Consider the following 18,167-nt stretch of genomic DNA (forward strand, 5'->3'; position numbering starts at 1 on the left):
ACTATGTACTACTTACTGCTGTTGTGCTGCTGCTGCTGCTGCTGCTGCTGCTGCTGTTGTGTCACGCGTTGCCAGGGCGAACTTCGAGACCCCCCAGATCCTGGGAACGAACTTATGCGCTGCTATGTATGCACGTTTCTACATGCAGGTCTTTTTGTCATACATACATACTTCAAAGATCGAACATTTCAATCATGACGTTTTAGGAAAAAAAAAAAAAAGGTCGAAGTCAAATCTAATACTATACACACACACGTACAGATGATGCTTCATCAAAAGGCATCCCCGATCTACAAATCATCAACACAAAAGGACCCTATAATTGCCAAGAAGAAAGCCCAAATTTTTCAGCAGCAGCAGCAGCAGCAGCAGCAAATCCCGCGCTTTGATTTTTTTACTCCTTGTATGCCTGCTCGTGAGTCTTGATGGCACGGCCGCTGGGATCCGTCTGTTTCGACCAGGTGGGAACCCATCTCTGCACGGTACCGGCGCAGTACGGCGGGAAGTGCTCGTCGAACATGCAGCGGTACCAGTATGCCTCCTTGGTGTCGGGAATGTCATCCCAGTGGGGCTTGGGGTTCTTCATGTCCTCGTCGCTGACGTGCAGCTCGGCGTTGTCCTTGAGAGCGTCGATCCACCCGTACCCGACACCGTCCGAGAACTGCTCCTTCTGCCTCCACAGAATCTTGTCGGGCAGGTATGCCTTGGTCTCGGGCTCGTCGGTGGTGTCGAAAGCCTTGCGGAGGATGTACTTTTCAATCTTCTCCTTCGTGATCATCTTGTCCTGAGGATCGATGTTCATGCACAGCTGCAGGAATTCCCTATCCAGGAAAGGAACACGCGCCTCAACACCCCAAGCCATCGTCGACTTGTTGGCACGCAGGCAGTCAGCCAAGTGCAGGTTCTTGACACGGCGAACAGTCTCCTCGTGGAACTCCTTCTTGTCCGGCGCAGCGTGGAAGTAGAGGTAACCGCCGAAAATCTCATCGGAACCCTCACCACTCAGCACCATCTTCACACCCATGGCCTTGATCTTACGGCTGAGCAAGAACATTGGTGTCGAGGCACGAATGGTGGTGACATCGTACGTCTCGAGGTGGTGGATGACGTCCGAGAGAGCGTTAAGACCGTCCTCTAGGGTGAAAGTAAGACTGTGATGCCTGGTTCCTAGGAACTTGGCAACCTCCTCGGCGGCCTTGGTGTCGGGAGCGCCGGGAAGACCGATGGAGAACGAGTGAAGCTCAGGCAGCATCTGAACGGTCGTCAGGCGGTTGTCGTCGTCGATACCCACCAGATCACCAGTGGTGTTGTCGTCCCTCTGGATCTTGGCAACCTCGTTGACCCTCTGAATTTCCCTCTGGGCAATCGAGGCAACCAGACTCGAGTCAAGACCACCAGACAGAAGAACACCGAAAGGCACCTCAGCCATCAGCCTCTTCCTCACAGCCTTCTCCAGCGAGTGTCTCACGGCCTTGAGGTCGACCGGGGTCGAGGGGACGTTGCTGGGCTCCACGAGCCACTGGGGAGTGTAGTATTGAGTGAGCTTGTCGGTCTCGGAGTCGTAGACGTGACCGGGAGGGAAGGTGGTAATCTCGTCGCACACGGGGTGCAGGCACTTCATCTCCGAGGCGAAGAAGACGGCGCCGGGAATGGTGCTGGACCTGCCCATGTACATGGAAGTGACACCGATGGGGTCGCGGGCGGCAATGACCCTGTCCTTGGCCTTGTCGTGCAGGACCCACGAGAACATGCCGTCCAGGTGCTTGGGGGCGTCGATGTCATGCTCCAGGTACTACTCAAAGTCAGCAAGCGCAGCACCAGCAGAGCGAGCGAAAGCGCGTACCAGAGGAATGATGACCTCGCAGTCGGAGTGGGTCTTGAAGTTGTAGGGCTGCTTCAGCTGTTTCCTCAGCACCCTGTGGTTGTAAATCTCTCCGTTGACAGCGAGCGAAATGGTGGCGTCCTCGTTGACGAGCGGCTGGGCGCCGGACTCTGGGCCAGTGTCAGCAAAAAGACGGTCGTGGACGGGCAGTTGGATCGCGTACCAACACCGACGATGGAGAGACGCTCATGGACAAGAACTGCGAACAGGTCAGTAAACGGTCGATTGCCAGTTGGCTTGCGAAACTCACTGGTGTGGTTGGCGATAACGTTGCCACCTGCGAATGTTCAGTACTCTGCCATTGTTCGGACTCGGTGGTGTTGCTCACTCCAATCGGGGCCACGGTGACGCATGCTACACAAGGGTCAGCGCAAAATCAATTGGAGCCAATGGCAGGAATACGCACGCCTTGCCCATCTTCAGGGCGGTCGGCTTGAACTTCTGGACATCGGGATGGCTGATTGCGCGTTAGCAGCTTATCGCAGCGCCGGACAGGCGGACATACCGGTGGCAGGCGAAAATTCCACACATTGTGACGACGGGGGGCGCGCAGCGCTGCTGGACGGGGACTTTGGGAGGGATTGGGGAGGGTGAAGGAGCAGAGTACGCAGCAGAAGCCCGCGAGTAGAAATAACAACGGGGTTTTGGCCGGAGCGTAGTTGAGTCACTGGGGAAGAGGGCGCGCACGGAGCAGAAATGTCATGTCCCATTCCACGAAATGCAGGCCCGAGAGCGGCGGGCTGATAGCAGAGCCCCGCGCTAAGCCGCGCCGCTCCCCTGCAGGCCCGCCGTCCACGCCCGCGAGATCGGCACGATTATTAAGGCCATCGCCCATTCGCGCCGCAAGCCCACTCGGCCTTGCATTTTTCCGCCGTCCACCCGCGCTGCAAGCCCACCGCGAATTGAAGCGCGCCAGCTGGCCGGGAGCATGCGTGCATTGCCCGGGCAGCACCGAGCAGGACACCGCTCTGCAATCGTCCACGGAAAAGACTCGGCCAATTGGGTTGCCGTTGGAGTCATACTACGGCCACGTTCCCGTGCGGTCCGCAGTTTACGAGACATTCATTTATGACACAAACTCCCTGATAAAGCAAGCGCCCCAACTCCACTTTGCCGGAAAAAGGAAGATGCTCGCTTGGCTCCAAGAAAAACAGGCGGAAGAAGACCGAGGAATTGCATTATTTTAACCCAAAGAAAGAGCCTGTGCTAGTGCGCGGTATGGTAGTAGAATCGGAATAAGAAACAGAAGCAAGTGAATGCACCGAGCCAGGCCCGACCAACGTCCGTTGCCCAGATCTATAAATCCTCCCCCCGTGGTATCTGAGACGGTCCGCCCTCTTAGAAGAAGAAGTAAGCCAGCAGGAAGCTGAACAGGCACAAGCCCGCCACCACCTGGACCGGAACCCCTCCTGCCGGCGCCTGCTGGACCGACAAGTTCGATGCCGCCTTCTCGTCCTTGCTGCCGACGGCATCGCCCTTGCGCTGCCTCAGTCCCGCGGACGCCTGCTGCTCCAGCCTCGCGATCGTGGCCCGCGCCTCCTGGAGCTGCGTCTTGAGTTCTTCCGTGGACGTGGGGATCGCGCTAGTCACGCTCGAGACAGCGTTGCCGATCATCGACGAGTTGGCGGGGTTGAAGGCCGAACCGGCAGCTTCGCCCGTGTGCTTGGCCGAAGACGGACGAGACTCCGGACGGGAAACGGAGCCAGAGGTGGCACGCTGCGGGGTGACGGCCTCGGGAGAGGGAGAGCGCTGCGACGAGACATCGTTCGAGGTTGCACCGTTGACGGACGGGGCTCCGTCGGCCGGCAGGAAGAGGACACGGATCTTTCTCTCCTGGATCGTGTGCTTGGCCGTCTGCTCAATGTGGCTCCACTGCGTCTCAATTAGCCATATCCCTGTGTCATATGCGCCGAATGTTTTTCATACGATGGTGCCAACGTTGCTGAATTCCATGTCGGCGGTCACGGCGACGGACTGGACAAGGAACTTGTCACGGCAGCGGGCATCGGGAGGCGGGTCCTCCTTCATGGCCTGGAGTAGGACTGCAACACTGTCAACTCCGCATAATCGGCAAATGTAGACTTGGTGTACTCACCCTGAACCTCCACCTCCTTGCCAGCCTCAATGCGACCAGAGTTGGGACGGACGCAGTACCTGCAAGTCGTGGTGAGCGTTTGACGGGAGATCCGGGGCTAGAGAGAGCGCATACTGTTTCGGAGCCGTGGTTTTGACCTGAGCATGTTAGATTGCGTTCGGAGTGGCGCCTGTGGAAGTCGATGACGACGTACCTTGAATGCGACAGGGTCACTGTTAGGATTGCGCAGGCGCAGGCTCTGCGAGACCTCGGTGGTGAAGGGCCCTATCGCGTACTCAGTATCGTGCAACCCTTGACAGCTCGCTAAGACGTCATACTCTTGAAGCCCAGCTCGGGCGGCGTCAGTTCGACCGACATGGTGTCTCGTGGGCGCCAGGTGGCAGGGGCTTGCGCGCAAGATCGGGGGAGGGGGCGGCGTCGAGGCGCGGAGAGTGATGCGGCTACCGAGTGGAAGTGAAGACGCGGCGAGGTGTGTAGAGGCCGGCGAAGAGCGGGTGTGGAGAGAGTGGGTTGGAAGTACCGCGGGAAAGACTGCCGTATGCCGTGGTGGTTGCGGGCTGTGTGATTCTGGGCCAGCTGGGGGGCTAGTCCTAATCCGGTTAGCCGCTATTTGTACGTCACTTTGGAATCGCTTGCCTTAACGCCGATCCGCCGCTGCTGCTCCCCGCCAGCTTGCACTTCTACCTGGCGTACCGCGCATTTGCTCAACAGTCTCTTCTCGAAGCTCTCTCTGCACCTGTGTTCATTTCGATCCGGATAATCTCCACCTTCGCAGCCATGGCATCCCCCGACCTCGACATGCTCGTTGACATGGGCTTCGACCGGGAGCGCGCTGAGATCGCTCTCAAGAAGTCCGGCTCACGTACGTTTGCCTTTGAGCCATGGATTAGCTATCGATCCGTCAGCAGCACCAATGCGCTGACGAACCTCTAGTCCAAAACGCCATCGACTGGCTCGAAAAGAACCAGGACAAGTCTCTCGACGACATCAAGGCCGAAGATGCCACCGCACCTCCGGATCCGGGTCCGGGTGAGCAGGCCCAGAGCCTCAAGTGCAACGACTGCGGCAAGATGTTCCGCACCCATGCCCAGGCCGAGTTCCACGCTAGCAAGTCAGGCCACGTCGACTTCGAGGAGTCGACCGAGGAGATCAAGCCATTGACCGAGGAGGAGAAGAAGGCGAGGCTGGAGGAGTTGCGCGCGAAGCTCGCTGAGAAGCGTGCGGGACTGTCGGAACAGGACAAGATTGACAAGAAAAAGAACGACGTTAGTTATTGCATTTCTTCTGCCTTCTCAATCCGCGCTGACGTTTGCGACGCTTAGGAAATCCGCCGCAAGGCAACCAAAGAGGGTCAGGACGCCAAGGAGGCCCTACAGGCCAAGGAGCGCATGAAGGAAGCAGAACAGAAACGCCGTGAGAAGCAGGCCGACATAGACGCCCGCAAGCGTGTCCAGGCCCAGATCGAGGCGCAGAAGATCGAGCGCAAGCGAAAGGCCGAGGCGGAGAAGGCAGCGAGACTGGGACAAGCCCCGGCCGAAGCTCCTGCGCCAGCACCTGTCCCGACTTCGTCAGGCCCCACGACGTCGAAGCCTGCGAGCGCATACACGGAGACGAGATTGAGGCTGACGCTTCCCTCTGGCACCGTGCAGAAGACGCTACCTGTGGAGACTACGCTGTTCGAGCTGGCACATCAGCTGGCTCAGGAGAACGGTATAACCGTAAACACTTTCTCTCAGAACTTTCCCAGAAAGGTCTTCGACCAGACCGACTTTGGCCAGACGCTCAAGGAAGCTGGCATGGTCCCCAGTGCCGCGCTCATTGTCGGATAAGCTTGGATTGATTGCATACCCGTAGGGCGAGGCGAGGCGAGGCGGGGCGTGCTGGTGTTTACTCTATGTGATTCGATGGGTATTTCGGAGATCAGACTTGCATGATGGATCACAAGAAGGGTTGGAGACATTTGTGGCTGTTAGGAAGAAAAGCCTCATAATATTTGCTCGAAAAAAATAAAGACCAGGACTCTAGGGTCTCGAACTCCTTTTATTCCCCCAGTTTTTTGTTCTACCGAGCCAATCCTCCATGTCCATCTCAGTAACCAAGTATGATTCCTGGTAAACGCATCATAGTTCCCTCGGCCGGAAGTCGCCAGCCAGATGCTGTCAGGAGTGGCACGTAAAGTCTCCATCAGCATGCAGGTGCAACCTCCAGTCTGATCAGAAGGTCCGTATGGAACAGTGTGGTGGGTATATCTACTTCAGCTCATGCTGAGATTTCCGATCGTCTGACAGGTGAATTTCTTCTGACTTTGATGCAGTCGCTCAAGCAGAAGTCTTGGCCTTCTTTGTCTTGGGCTTGGTGGCCTTCTTGTCGGCCTTTTCGGTCTTCTTCTCCTTGGTCGTCTTGACCTTCACGGGCTCTTTCTCCTCCTCTTCGACTGCGCCAGTGCTTTCCCTCTTCTTCGACTTCTTGGATTTCTTGACGGTCTTCATGGCCTCGGCAACCTCCTGGTCTTCCTCGTCGTGGGGCTTCTCCGTTATGGTCTTGGGGGCTTCGGCTTCCTCAGCCTCAGCGGCGGCCTCGCTCCTCTTGGGGACCTTGCTCGTGCTCTTGATGGCCGGAGCGTCAAACTCGTAGCCCATCTCCTTGAGCTTGCCCTCCTTGCTCTTCCTCCTCTTCTCCTCGCGCTCAATCCTCTTGTCCCAGTCTTCACGGACCATGCCCAGGCGCAGGTGGCGACCCTGCATCTTGTTGCGCGGGGCGGCCTTGAAGCGCTTGTTGGAACCCTTGAAGAGTTCCGGGTGGACCTGCTCGGCGGGGATGTAGCGCACCTGCAAGATGTGGCCGAACATGAGGTACTTGTCCATGGTCTCGGCAACGATCTTGGCGACATCGTTGTTGGCGAACTCGACGAAGGCGTAGTGCTTGCTGCGGCCGGTCTTCTTGTTGCGCGCCACGCGCACGCGGTTGACCTGGCCGAATTGCGTAAAGTAGGCCTTCATCTGATGCTCGTAGAAACCGTGGGGCACGCGACTGGGACATATAATTAGCATGGCAGAACAAGCGGTGATTCGAGAGTGATGAAACGAACCCAATGTAAATCACACCAGGGCTGTCGTCCGCCTTGACCTTCTTCAGCTTCTTAGCCAGGCTCTTCGAGTCGGGTAGAGCGGGAAGCTTGGACAGATCGCCCTCATCCTCGCCGTCCTCTTCGTCGTCGTCGCTTTCGAAGCCCTGGAGCAGAGCCTTGGTCTGGTCGTCCTCATCCTCACTCTCAACATCGCTTCCATCAACAGCAATCTCCTCCTCTTCGACGGACTCCTCGACCGCGGCGGGCTCCTCGGCAGCCTTGCGCTTCTTGCCCTTCACAGCCTTGGCAGCAGGGGCAGGCTCTTCGATGGGCTCCTCAACCTTCTCCTTCTTCGCCTTCTTGCCCTTCGCAGCCTTTACAACAGGGGTAGATTCCTCGGCGGGCTCCTCATCCTTCTCCTTCTTTGCCTTCTTGGACTTCTTGGGGGTGGACTTCTCGGCGGCCTCGGCTTCCTCCTCGAAGAAATCGGTGGCGCGCTTACGGGAGGACTTGGACCTCGTGGTGGGGGCTTCTTCTTCCTGCTTGGGACCGTCCTTCTTGGACTTCTTGCTGATCTTGGCCGGCGCGGGCTGCTCCTCGGGAGAGGGAGCCTCGGACTTTCTGAGCTTCTTCGTGCTAGGCGAAGTAACAGCGCCGCCGCCTGTAGAGAGTCAATTAGCCGAATGTAGACAATGGAACGGATTCTCTTACTCTTGCGCTTCTTGGACTTGGTCTCGGGAGCCATTTTGAGGGAAAGGTGGAATTGCGGGTGCGCGGAGGTGGTGTTGCTGAGCAGGCGTTTCTTGCCCGAACTTTTTTCTGCGACGTGCGCCGTCCGCCGAAGAAGCGCCGGGCTGTTACTTATCGCCGCGGCGGCTGCCTACCACCCCGGTCGCCGCGCGCGCCTCACCACCACTACTCTCCACAAACATCAATCAGATTCCACAACATCTGAAGTTTCACCAAAGACGCTGCTCTGCACTCTTCAAAGTCTCGACCCACTTCCGTCAAGATGACTGGCATCGACTTGTTCGAGCAGGGCGCCTGGGACGATCGCGCCTTGGTCAAGGGCTGGAATGCTCAGGTGAACGAGTACACAGTAAGCTCCCCACACGCGCTTTAGTGAAAAGTCCTACTTATTAACCAAACATGCTCTGTTGCAGAAGTACCACAGCCTGCAGAAGACGGACAAGAAGGTTCCCCTCAGCGAGAAGCTCACCCCAGCCGAGATCTTTGATCTAGCTGAGTAAGTAACACCAGACTCCCGCACCGTGCACTATCCTATGATGGTAACAGTCTTCTCAGCCTTGCCGAGCCCGAGGATCTTGTCGAAATGGGCATCAGCCTTGAGGCGCAGTCTCGCGCCAAGCCGAACGACGAGCCCCAGGACGCCCACATGGGAGACGATGGCACCACCTACGAGCCTCAGGTCGCCAACCACGCCTATGGCGCTGCGGCTTCCGACGAGTTTGACGCCGCTGCCCTCCAGCTCATGCGCGAGGCGGACAAGCAGCAGGCTGCGCAGACGTCGTCGGCCCCTCCCGTTCCGGGCGCTGCCTTCGCCACCGCGCCTGGTTAGTGTCCTCCCTCTTTCATGCGGAACTCGCACTGTCCGCGTTTCCCGTCTGTTCCGAACGTTCCGCTAACCTTGTTTTCAGGCCAGGAAGGCGCGTTGAAGAACATGCAGATGGCTTGGTACTACGCCGGCTACTATCAGCACCAGTACGAGACTCAGCAGCAGTCTGCCCAGCAGTCCGGCTGAGAGTCACTTTCACTTTCTGATGGTAGGTGTCTCCTTGCGAGTCTCGTGGGCCACGGTCAGTCTAAACGATTGTTAGATACCCATGGTCATAACAATACTACTTATCAGACATGCAGATTCCTTCCGTTTCGGCACCGCTGGATTGGATGTGCAAATTGGTCTAGTTGGAACTCTCGAGTACTTTGTATGCATCGGGCCATCCGACCTTGCCGAGAGCCTGGGCTACTGATTCGTTCCCATAGGATCTTGCAATCTGCTGTGGCGCATGCCAAGGCAGACTGGTACCTGCAGCTGGTCAAGGCAGGTTTTTACGCGCACAAGATATCGGCACGTCACATTTCCAGTTGCAGGTCGCTGATCGACACCCATCCCTGCAGATTAAAGACAGGATGGACACGAGGTCTATAATGCACGGTACATTTGGCTACCACTCAGTCTTCTAGGCAATTCGACAGAATTAAAGAGACATTTGCACTGAAGAAATGCGACGTGAAGCTGCGGATGGCAGCTATCCGGCTGGTTGATTGAAGATGGCGGTGCAAAGTTCTTATCACGACGAAGCCGCCGGTTATCCGTCTTGTCCAATCTCACACAGGCAATGTAAGGATGATCGGCAAAAGCTTGGAGAAGCTTGATCCTCGGTTGGTGTTGGGCATTGCGGAGATAGTCGCGGGGAGCGGAGGCTGACACAGACCTGCGACGCGATCCGAGACACCACCAACACACGACGTGTACGGCCTCGTGCAGAGCCTTCGCCCCGCAACGTCGAAAATCGGCGTGAAGGACTAGGCTCCGGCGCAGATCCAGGCAAAGACAGACCACTTTCTGCGGTTCCTGTGATGCCGAGAGGCTGTGGCGTCTCGTCTTGCGACACGCGCAGCCTCCGCCACCAGCGGCTGCAATCTGGACCCGTCCCTTATTAAAGACGGCTGCCCGTCCCCCCAGCTCTGCACGCACTCTTTCGACCACCGTTGTAATAATCACACTTTCATTGGGCCTCTTCCAGTCCAGTTCCTCTCTCTCGTTTTCCAATTCCAAGCCGACACGTTTGATACCCCACCGCAGCGCGGTCTTCTTTTGCAGCTTTCCCATCTCCACGAAACCACCGACATAATGAAGATCACGACGTTCCTCCCCCTCCTCTCCGTCAGCGGCCTCGCCTTCGCCGCCACCCACACCGTCATGGTCGGCGGCGTCAAGCCCCCGACCGACCCCACGGGCGAGCCCACGCCCATGCTGCAGTACTCGCCCGAGAACATCATGGCCGAGCCCGGCGACATGGTCGAGTTCCACTTCATGGAGATGAACCACACCGTCACCCAGAGCTCGTTCGAAGCGCCGTGCAAGGCCATGGAGGGCGGCTTCGACTCGGGCTTCATGCCGAACCCCGACGGCGCCGAGGGCGTGACGTGGAGCATGATGGTCAACGACACCAAGCCGATCTGTAAGTAAAAAAGGAGCAGCCCGCGGGGAGCAAGCAAAAAAGGAAAGATGTCTAACTCGGGAGAACAACAGGGGCCTACTGCAAGCAGAAAAAGGGAACCCACTGCGGCAAGGGCATGGTCTTCTCCGTCAACGCCGTCGACAGCTCCGACAAGTCCTTCACCGCGTACAAGCAGCTCGCGATCCAGCAGAACGGCACCGACCTGGACACGGCCGACATCGCTGCCACCCCGGCCGCCGCCGTCTCGAGCACCGTCACCCTCGCTGCCGGCCAGGCCGAGGATACCGCTGCCGCTGCTTCTGCTACCGTTGCTGCGGGCGACGGCACGTGCGCGGACGGCTCCGCTTGCACGTGCTCGTGCCTGTGCGGCTCCAACAGCTTCCCCGACGGCGCGGCCATGAACAACTTTGGCGGTTTCGCTGGTGTGTAGACCTTTTTTCTCCTTCTCTCATCCGGAGAATCGACACCTCCTGGAAGGCCCGAGGCTAACGTTCTTCCGTAACAGGCATGCTCCCTGCCCAATAAGTGCTCGATCACCACGACGATGACGACGACTGTTGGTTCGAAGTGATGGGGAGAGGGTAATACTACTCCGTCCGAGACTCTCTGGCTGGGGGCTCACGAAGCGACAACAACACTTCTGACTCTTTTTTTCCCCCCTCCCTCACATGAACGACGAGGGCCTCTGCTGCGCAAGGGGCGCATGGAAATGTTTGTTTTTAGATATCCTTGACGGATTTTCGGTCGGCTTGGTTGGGTTGGGGTTGGGGTTGGTTGGTTGGTTACCCGGGACGAGAGGTGTTTGCCTGCCTGCCTGCCTGCTTGCCTTCAACCTGATTTAGAATTAATTTTATTCTGGAAATATGGAGAGGAAAATCTTTCTGCTACTACTACATTATTATGCTGCTGCTGCGAATCTTGTTCTTGTTCTTAGTCTTCTTCTTACTGCGTTTCCTCAACTTTCGAACTCACAACCACAGAAGGAGGGAGGAAAAATGAAATGTGAAGATGAACTTCAAAACCACCAACACGCAAAAGAAACAAGAAGGGGGAGGGACACGTAGGGCCGACAAAAAGTCCACAGGGGCCGATGGCTTTTACATCAACGGACCGCAAGTGTATAAAACCCCCTTTCGGGAATTTTCCCCCTATTCTCATGTGACGGGATTAAGATGGTGGAGGGCGAACCCTCCGTACCATAGGTCCGAAGACCCCTAGGTGGAAGACGGGATCTTGCCGGTGGAGTTTATAAAGGAGCGCTGGGATTCGAACAACAACAAAAAAGAAAGAAGGAAAAGAAAAGAAACATGGTCGGTAAAAGCGGAGGATGGACATACCACGCAAAAAGTCAAGGACCAGGCTCAGCGGCACTATGGTACCGCGAGTCCGTTCGCTCTACAAAAGCCCTTTTCAGAGTTTTTCCCCCTCTACCCCGGCGGGGAAGGTGGTGGAGCGTGGTCATGGGATCTTCATCACCATGCCAGATGACACTCCGCACCATAGGCCCCGTAGGAACCCTTAGGTGGAAGTTCAAAGCTCGCGGGCTAAGCTGATAAACAACAGCAAGAACTGCAGCAAACTCAACGGGTAGATAATAAGATACGTTGCGTCACTCAATACTGCTGTTTCCGTCCATCCCAAAAAGGGGGGAACAAAAAGGAAAATGTTTCAAAGAATCGAGAGCTCAAAAAGTTGAGACCCCCGAAACAGCGGCGATGGCCGCCGTAATGGGGTTTTGTCCCTAAAAAACCCCCTTTCGGCGATTTTCCCCCTCTGCCCCAGCTGGGAAGGTGGTGGTGAACGGGTCGAATCGATAGATCCGGCCCGCGCCCCGCACCATAGGCCCCGCTCGGCGGGATACCCTTAGGTGATGGAATGAGTTCGCGGGAAGTGTTGATATGCTTCGGCCTCTTGAGAAGAAGGAGTCGGTATCCGCAGACTAAAGCGAAAGAGAAAAGCGACAGCCGTCTTAAGCGAAGATACGGGTGTTCGTCGCGGTATGTTTCAGCATCTTTTTGCAACACCAAGTATCTATCCGTAGCCCTTGTCTACTCACCCCACTGTCGCCCGCCATCCTAGCCTTCCGACTGTATCTATGTAAGCGTTAGTAGACGTACTTGGGTTGAGATGGACAGCATTGATTCCCCGCACTGTTCAAACAAAAAAGAAAAAAGAGAGAGAAAGAAAAAAACGAGGCAACAAAAAATCCAGGCAGACTGCGCGGGTCCAGGCACCGCTAGTCTTGTTGCCCGTACAAAACCCCCTTTCGGCGATTTTCCCCCTCTACCCCAGCTGGGAAGGTGGTGGCAGCGATCAACACCAAAGGTGCTCTTGCGAGCTCCAATGGCAGTTCTGCAGATCCGCACCATAGGCCACACCGCTAAGCGGGGAACCCTTAGGTGGCAGAACGAGTTTGCAGGGGATGTTTATATAAAATCCAATGGCCGGTGGTTGAACTAAGGAAGAAAATGACAAATACAATGTATGATTTCTAGTCTTCGTCGTCGTGGTTTTACTTGCTTTTTGCATCACCCCAGCACTTATTCCAGCAGCCATTGTTTGATTACACTACTGCCGCGCCGTCCTCGCATTTCGACGGCAGTAGATGGATGTCTCTTTAAGTGTTTACAAGCATCGATCTATGAACGTGTGATGAGACAGACAAGTCGTACAAGCTCGCAAGGATTGGTAATTATAAGCCATTGTCACATCATGTGCATGCTCAGAAGCAGTTGTTGTTGTTGCTTCGATCGATATGCTCTCTTTCCCATTTTTTTTTGGCTCTATCATGTAGTGAAAAGCTGCTGGTGCTAGTAGTAATGCAGCCACCCACCCACCACCAACCACCGCATGGGCAGATCTCGAACCCTCTTCGGCTTCTTCCTCCTCCCCTGCTCAGATCAGACGACGACGCGCTCTTTTCCGCCTTCTACGCAGGAGGAGTAGTAACTGGGAAAAAAACAGAAAAATAGAAAGGAAAGAAAGCACAAGGACAAAAAAAAGAATAACCAATCCACCATCCATCCCCCAAGCCCGGCAACCCGCGTAGCACACTCCCGTCCCTTTCCCGCGGCTTCTATCTACATCAAGGCTCAACGCGCGACTCGACTCTCAATAAGCCGTCTTCCTCGGCCTCCCCCTGCCCCTGCCCGTGCCCCTGGGCCTACCTCTCCCCCTCCCAGCAGCAGCCACCCCCCTCACCACCGGCGGCGTCTGCGTCTGCGTTGCTCTGGCCGGAATCACCCCGCCATCGTCGCTGTCTTCCGTGTCGCTGAGTTGCACTTCCTCCGTCGTGTACCGGCGCCTGCTGTTGTTGACCGGCGTGAAGCCTGAAGCCACCACAACCGGGGTTGTTGTCGCCTTTGTCGTGGTTGTGGTCGTCGTAGTTGCGGCGTCGGCGTCGGCGGCGGAAAAAGTGCCGTTGGTTGTTGTTGCTCCACTACTACCACGAGCATCACCACCGGCAGGAGCGGTAGTAGCCGGCGACGCTGAAGAAGAAGCCGAAGCGGGAGGAGGGGGTTGACGACGCTTGCTGGCGGCCGAGACAATCTTGATCTTCTTGCCGCGGCCGCGGCCGGGTCCGAAGCGAGACATGATGCTGGGCCTGTTGGGCGGCTGCGGCGGCTGTGGAGGAGCGGAAGGAGCAGGAGGAGGAGCGGTGCTGACTGGGGGGTTGTTGTTAGGCTGCATCGGCGCGATATCCGGACGTTTGGGAGGGGAAGCAGATGGGGTGTAGGAGACCGGCGCGGGATCGCTGGTGCCGTCGAGCTGGTGTCCGACGTCGTTGTTCTCGACATCCTCGTCACTGTCATCGTCGTCGTCGTCGCCTCGTGCCCAACGCGCGGCTTGGAGTTTGGCCAGGCGGTTCTCTTCCTCCTCGCGAGCGCGGCGGGCCTCCGCTTCGGCATTCTCGCGTTCCATCTGTTCCTCGGCCTGCTTGTCGGCCTTCTCGTCGGCCTGCTTGGTCGTCGGCTCGCGGTTCATCGGTGCAGTCGGCTGGGGATGCTGTGACTGCTGTTGACCTTGGCCTCCTTCTTCGGCGGAATCGGAATCGTGGTCGTCAGATATCACTTCGATGGCTCCCGTCGACGCGCGGGCTGGCTTTGACCCCAGAGGACGTATTTGCGCGCCGTTGGAGCGGGCAGGCATCGACTGGCGTTGTCTGCCTGTGCGTGGGTTCGCCCGACCATCCTTCCAATCTTCTGGCAGCTCCACTAAATCCTCGCTGTCATTGCGCCTTCGGCGTTGGCGATGGCGAGGAGCATGGTACGCTTCCTCCTCGTCGGATCCTTCTTCCTCGTCGGAGTCGACATCAATCTCTTCATACCTCTTCTTGGCGTATCCTTTTCTTTTACCGCCTTCGCCCTTCTTGATGTCGAAGTCGTCGTCGTCCTCGAGCGCTATCCTCGCCTTGGTAGACTTCTTCTTTGTGCCGTTGGAAGCAGCGGATGCAGTCTTCGGTGCAGCAACGTCCGACTGGATGATTGCTACATCATGCAACGTTGAGTCTTGGACATTGGGATTTGAGCTGAGCTGCGCTCGTTTGCGCTTCTCCAATTCCTGTTGCCTGAATTCCGCAAGCTTCTCACTTGGGAGGTGGAGTCTTGCCATAACGCTGCGCCCCCTCATTGCGCCCCACACCTGGATATACCTCCCGTCCTTCTTTGCTTGTTCAAGCTGGGCCTTCTCTTTCTTCTTGAGGAACTGCCTGGTAGCATCACTCTTCGCCTGTGTTTTAGACTTTTCCGTTCTCTGTCTTTTCGAGACGAGCTTAATGTGGTTGTCAGTCTCGTCAAAGCCCCTCTTCGAAGCACTTCGGAAGACCTGAACGCCATTCGGTTCGGGGTACAGAGAGTTGTCGTCTGCATCCATTTCATCAACGGGCAGCGCAGTTGCCTGGTCATTCTCCTCGTCCTGAGCGACGAAGAGCGGGGTATCATGGTCACGCGACACTGCGCTGTCACGCATTGCTGACGAGCCGGTCAGAGCTGCATCGTTGGAACGGAGCGCGGGATCCAAAAGGCTCTCGTCGTTGCCTACAGGTGAGTATTCGATTTGATCTTGCGGATCATCATCTTCCCCGTCGAACCTCTCATCTTCGGCAGGATTCATCTGCTTTGCCCGTTCGGCTTCTTCACGGCGCCTCCGTAGCCGTGCAGACTCGGCCGGGGTTGTGTCTTCATCCCTTAGCCAGTTGAGGTTCGACACACTGAAGTCAACCAACGCCTCGACGCTCCGGGCATCGGCAACCTTCCTCGTATCGTGTCCCAGAAGGGTCCCCTTTGGCTCGTAGGGGCGCTGGCGAGGATCACGGCGACAGGCACCGGTGTTGCAGACGCGACGGCAATGGGGACATTGCCATCTGGGGTTCTCCATGATTGTCTGTGGCTGGAGGTCGTGCGCTCGGAAGAGCGAACCGTAACAATACCAGAGATCGCATGTGGTACATTTGGCCATCTTCCATTTTGGATGCTTGTGTATACAGGTGTGACAGCTGGCGTGACTCGCAAGCCACGCCTTTGACCGTTTTTTGGCAGTCCGGCGTACGGTGCCGTCGTCGTTGACTATGATTTCCTCGTCGGACTTTTCCTCATCTTCGTTCGCATTTGGATTTTGGTAGTCTTTGAAAGGCCTGGCCTTGAGCTGTTCCTGGCAAATCTGTGCGAGAGTCTTCTTTTGAAGGCTTCGTTTCTCTTCCTGAAGGGGCATGGGCGTCTTTTCGTGTAGGCGACCATTGTCGATGTCGATTACTTGCTTCCGCCACTCCTCGTACTTGTATAACAAATCCTTCCACCTCCATTGCTCGACCCAGTGCATCCCCGAGACGCAGGCACAGCTTCTTCCCATGGCATAACAGTCCATGCAAATGTCATAAGGTTCCTCGGCTTCGGTGCCCAGCGCATGAACGCAGGCTTTGCAGGTCAAAAACCGGTTGAAGATGTTACCTCTGCAGTACGCACAGGTGACATAGCTCTCGAAAGGCATGAACTCGGGGTGCTCCTTCGGCATGTCTTGCGAAAACATTTCAGAGAGTATGATACGCTTGAACAGTTCGAATAAACGCTTGAAATCCTTTTGAACCTGGCGAACCTTGGGGCTAGAGCGTAAAAGGGCTGCTTGTTCAGAGCTCGCTTCGCTCTGCATTTTGGCCTGCTTAAGAAGAGTCGAATACTTCAAGAGAGTGTAGTAGACGATGGCTTTGTTCTTGTATTGCTCGTCCCTGCAGACCATTCGAGCGTTGGGGAGTGCTTCGTCGAAGGCCATCTCCAGTGTTTCGACCGTGGTTCTGTTCCAAGCCACTTTCATTGTTCTTGTGCCGCGATTCCAGACCTGGTGTGGCGCCATAGGAGGAATCAGGATGAAATCGCCTGGACGTTGTTCTACGACGTATTTCTGGAAATCCGCCCTTTTCCAGGCCGCGACCTGCGCAAAGTGATTTTCGACTTCAATGTCGTGACCAAGGACAGAAAGCCAGTACTCCGACACCCTATGGCGATCTTTGGTCTCGGTCATGAACCATATCGAACTGCCGGGCTTCTCAGGTTTGCCGTCTTCCCCCACAGTCGTTGACGCATGCACCATAATGTTTTGACCCAACGATGCGCACATTTCCCTGTGCGAAGGCGTGTAGGTCCCTTCGTGCCCGATGTAGCACATCATGTTTTCTGCTCTCATTTCTGGGGGGAGACTGCTCATCAGGTCTCCGGCGCGCGCAATTCCGCGGCCTTTCTTACGGCCGCCGGGAGCATTGGGGGTGGGCTCATCCACAGATCCTGGGCCGTTGATCTCGCCGGTGCTCTCGTTGAGGTAAAAGAGGCTGTTTGGAATTTGGTCTCTCAACTTATCGTGCCAAACCTGCGGGCAATCGATGTCTTTGAGATAGATGCGTTGGCGGTTCTTGTCCTTGTAGTTGGAAGACGTTTCGAAGTACTGGTTGGTCAGCAACCCCATGTTCTTGAGATAGTGAGCTATTGTAAGGGCTATGTTGTTTTTGGCGGTCAGGTTGCGCGCCTGCTCGACTAAAGTGAAGTGAGCTAGGGACTTGGAAGCGGTCGGGGCGACAGCTTACCCTTGTCACCACAATTGGCGGCAAGCCACTCGGGCGTGAAGGTCCATGGATCCAAGAGATCCTCGAAGCCATCGATGACGAGTGGCTTTCCGCCTATGACCACATGCAGCAAAACAAGCTTCTCGAATTTCTCGATGCCTTGTTCCTGGATAACGTCAACCGAGATGCGATCGACATATTGAAAATTCTCGGTGTTCTCCACGAGTGCTTGGACGTCGAAGTCGGGCGGAATGGGCTCGAAGGAGGCGCGCGGGCGTTGGGCGGGCATTTTTTCCAGCGAAGTTGCGGGCGGCGCAGCTATGGTTGGGCGGGTAAAGCGGGCGGGGATTGAGGTTGGGTTCGGAACGCGTCACTTGGGCGCGACGGTATTCTCATACTCGCGCAGTGACCCGGAGAGCGGCGGGCGCGTGGGTCGCGTCGAGACGGAGGGCCAGGAACTGCGGAAGGTTGCGGGGTGAAGTGCAAAGGGCGGCGGCGGGTGAAGAGGAAGCGCGGGAGCTTCAGTTGGTGGAGGCGTCGAGCTTCGCGCGACTCGCGCACAGACCATCAACCACAAGAAAGTCAGCGCCCTCGACCTCAGCCTCGTTCCTCTCCCCTCACCGAAAAAGCGACGGTGCTCGGCCAAGCGGCCTGACCCAGTGAGCCTATTAACCGGGTTTGATGCAATTGACCCAGTAGTCGGCGTCGATTGTCTCCACCGCTCACTACAACGATTAGACAACCCCGGATGCCGTCGACGCATTTTTCCAGGAAAGAGCTATTCTAATTTATTCTTCTGATTCCCACTCGGCATCGACATGCTGTTGCTACACACCTTACAACGCCACAGTCGGCATGGATTGCACAAG

General features: G+C 56.5%; 7 protein-coding genes across 7 annotated transcripts; 3 read left to right on the forward strand and 4 right to left on the reverse strand.

Annotated features, from left to right (window-relative positions):
* Positions 1-394: 394 nt before the first annotated feature.
* On the reverse strand, positions 395-2,413 carry ASN1 (asparagine synthetase; the record flags this gene model as incomplete). Its single annotated transcript, XM_066773462.1, has 7 exons — positions 395-1,792; positions 1,844-1,992; positions 2,046-2,081; positions 2,133-2,159; positions 2,211-2,236; positions 2,289-2,339; positions 2,388-2,413. 7 exons carry the CDS (start codon positions 2,411-2,413, stop codon positions 395-397), a joined length of 1,713 nt encoding a protein of 570 aa, XP_066636029.1.
* An 807-nt stretch (positions 2,414-3,220) lies between these two features.
* Positions 3,221-4,334, reverse strand: SCS2 (phosphatidylinositol-binding protein scs2; the record flags this gene model as incomplete). The annotated part of the gene is made up of 6 exons (XM_066773463.1): positions 3,221-3,754; positions 3,809-3,924; positions 3,978-4,036; positions 4,092-4,114; positions 4,171-4,241; positions 4,295-4,334. 6 exons carry the CDS (start codon positions 4,332-4,334, stop codon positions 3,221-3,223), a joined length of 843 nt encoding a protein of 280 aa, XP_066636030.1.
* Positions 4,335-4,754: 420 nt separating this feature from the next.
* SLS55_001977 (uncharacterized protein) lies at positions 4,755-5,806 on the forward strand (the record flags this gene model as incomplete). The annotated part of the gene is made up of 3 exons (XM_066773464.1): positions 4,755-4,839; positions 4,911-5,242; positions 5,300-5,806. 3 exons carry the CDS (start codon positions 4,755-4,757, stop codon positions 5,804-5,806), a joined length of 924 nt encoding a protein of 307 aa, XP_066636031.1.
* Positions 5,807-6,295: 489 nt separating this feature from the next.
* On the reverse strand, positions 6,296-7,789 carry NOP15 (nucleolar protein; the record flags this gene model as incomplete). The annotated part of the gene is made up of 3 exons (XM_066773465.1): positions 6,296-7,007; positions 7,066-7,705; positions 7,756-7,789. The coding sequence occupies 3 exons, from the start codon at positions 7,787-7,789 to the stop codon at positions 6,296-6,298; spliced, it is 1,386 nt and encodes a 461-aa protein (XP_066636032.1).
* A 267-nt stretch (positions 7,790-8,056) lies between these two features.
* On the forward strand, positions 8,057-9,035 carry SLS55_001979 (uncharacterized protein; the record flags this gene model as incomplete). Its single annotated transcript, XM_066773466.1, has 6 exons — positions 8,057-8,143; positions 8,208-8,290; positions 8,341-8,618; positions 8,703-8,796; positions 8,833-8,861; positions 8,923-9,035. The coding sequence occupies 6 exons, from the start codon at positions 8,057-8,059 to the stop codon at positions 9,033-9,035; spliced, it is 684 nt and encodes a 227-aa protein (XP_066636033.1).
* An 884-nt stretch (positions 9,036-9,919) lies between these two features.
* On the forward strand, positions 9,920-10,680 carry SLS55_001980 (uncharacterized protein; the record flags this gene model as incomplete). The annotated part of the gene is made up of 2 exons (XM_066773467.1): positions 9,920-10,250; positions 10,322-10,680. 2 exons carry the CDS (start codon positions 9,920-9,922, stop codon positions 10,678-10,680), a joined length of 690 nt encoding a protein of 229 aa, XP_066636034.1.
* Positions 10,681-13,361: 2,681 nt separating this feature from the next.
* SLS55_001981 (uncharacterized protein) lies at positions 13,362-17,587 on the reverse strand (the record flags this gene model as incomplete). Its single annotated transcript, XM_066773468.1, has 2 exons — positions 13,362-17,269; positions 17,320-17,587. 2 exons carry the CDS (start codon positions 17,585-17,587, stop codon positions 13,362-13,364), a joined length of 4,176 nt encoding a protein of 1,391 aa, XP_066636035.1.
* Positions 17,588-18,167: the final 580 nt, after the last annotated feature.

This window comes from Diplodia seriata (genome assembly GCF_021436955.1).
Source record: "Diplodia seriata strain FDS-637 chromosome Unknown scaffold_2, whole genome shotgun sequence".
NCBI classification, from domain to species: domain Eukaryota; kingdom Fungi; phylum Ascomycota; class Dothideomycetes; order Botryosphaeriales; family Botryosphaeriaceae; genus Diplodia; species Diplodia seriata.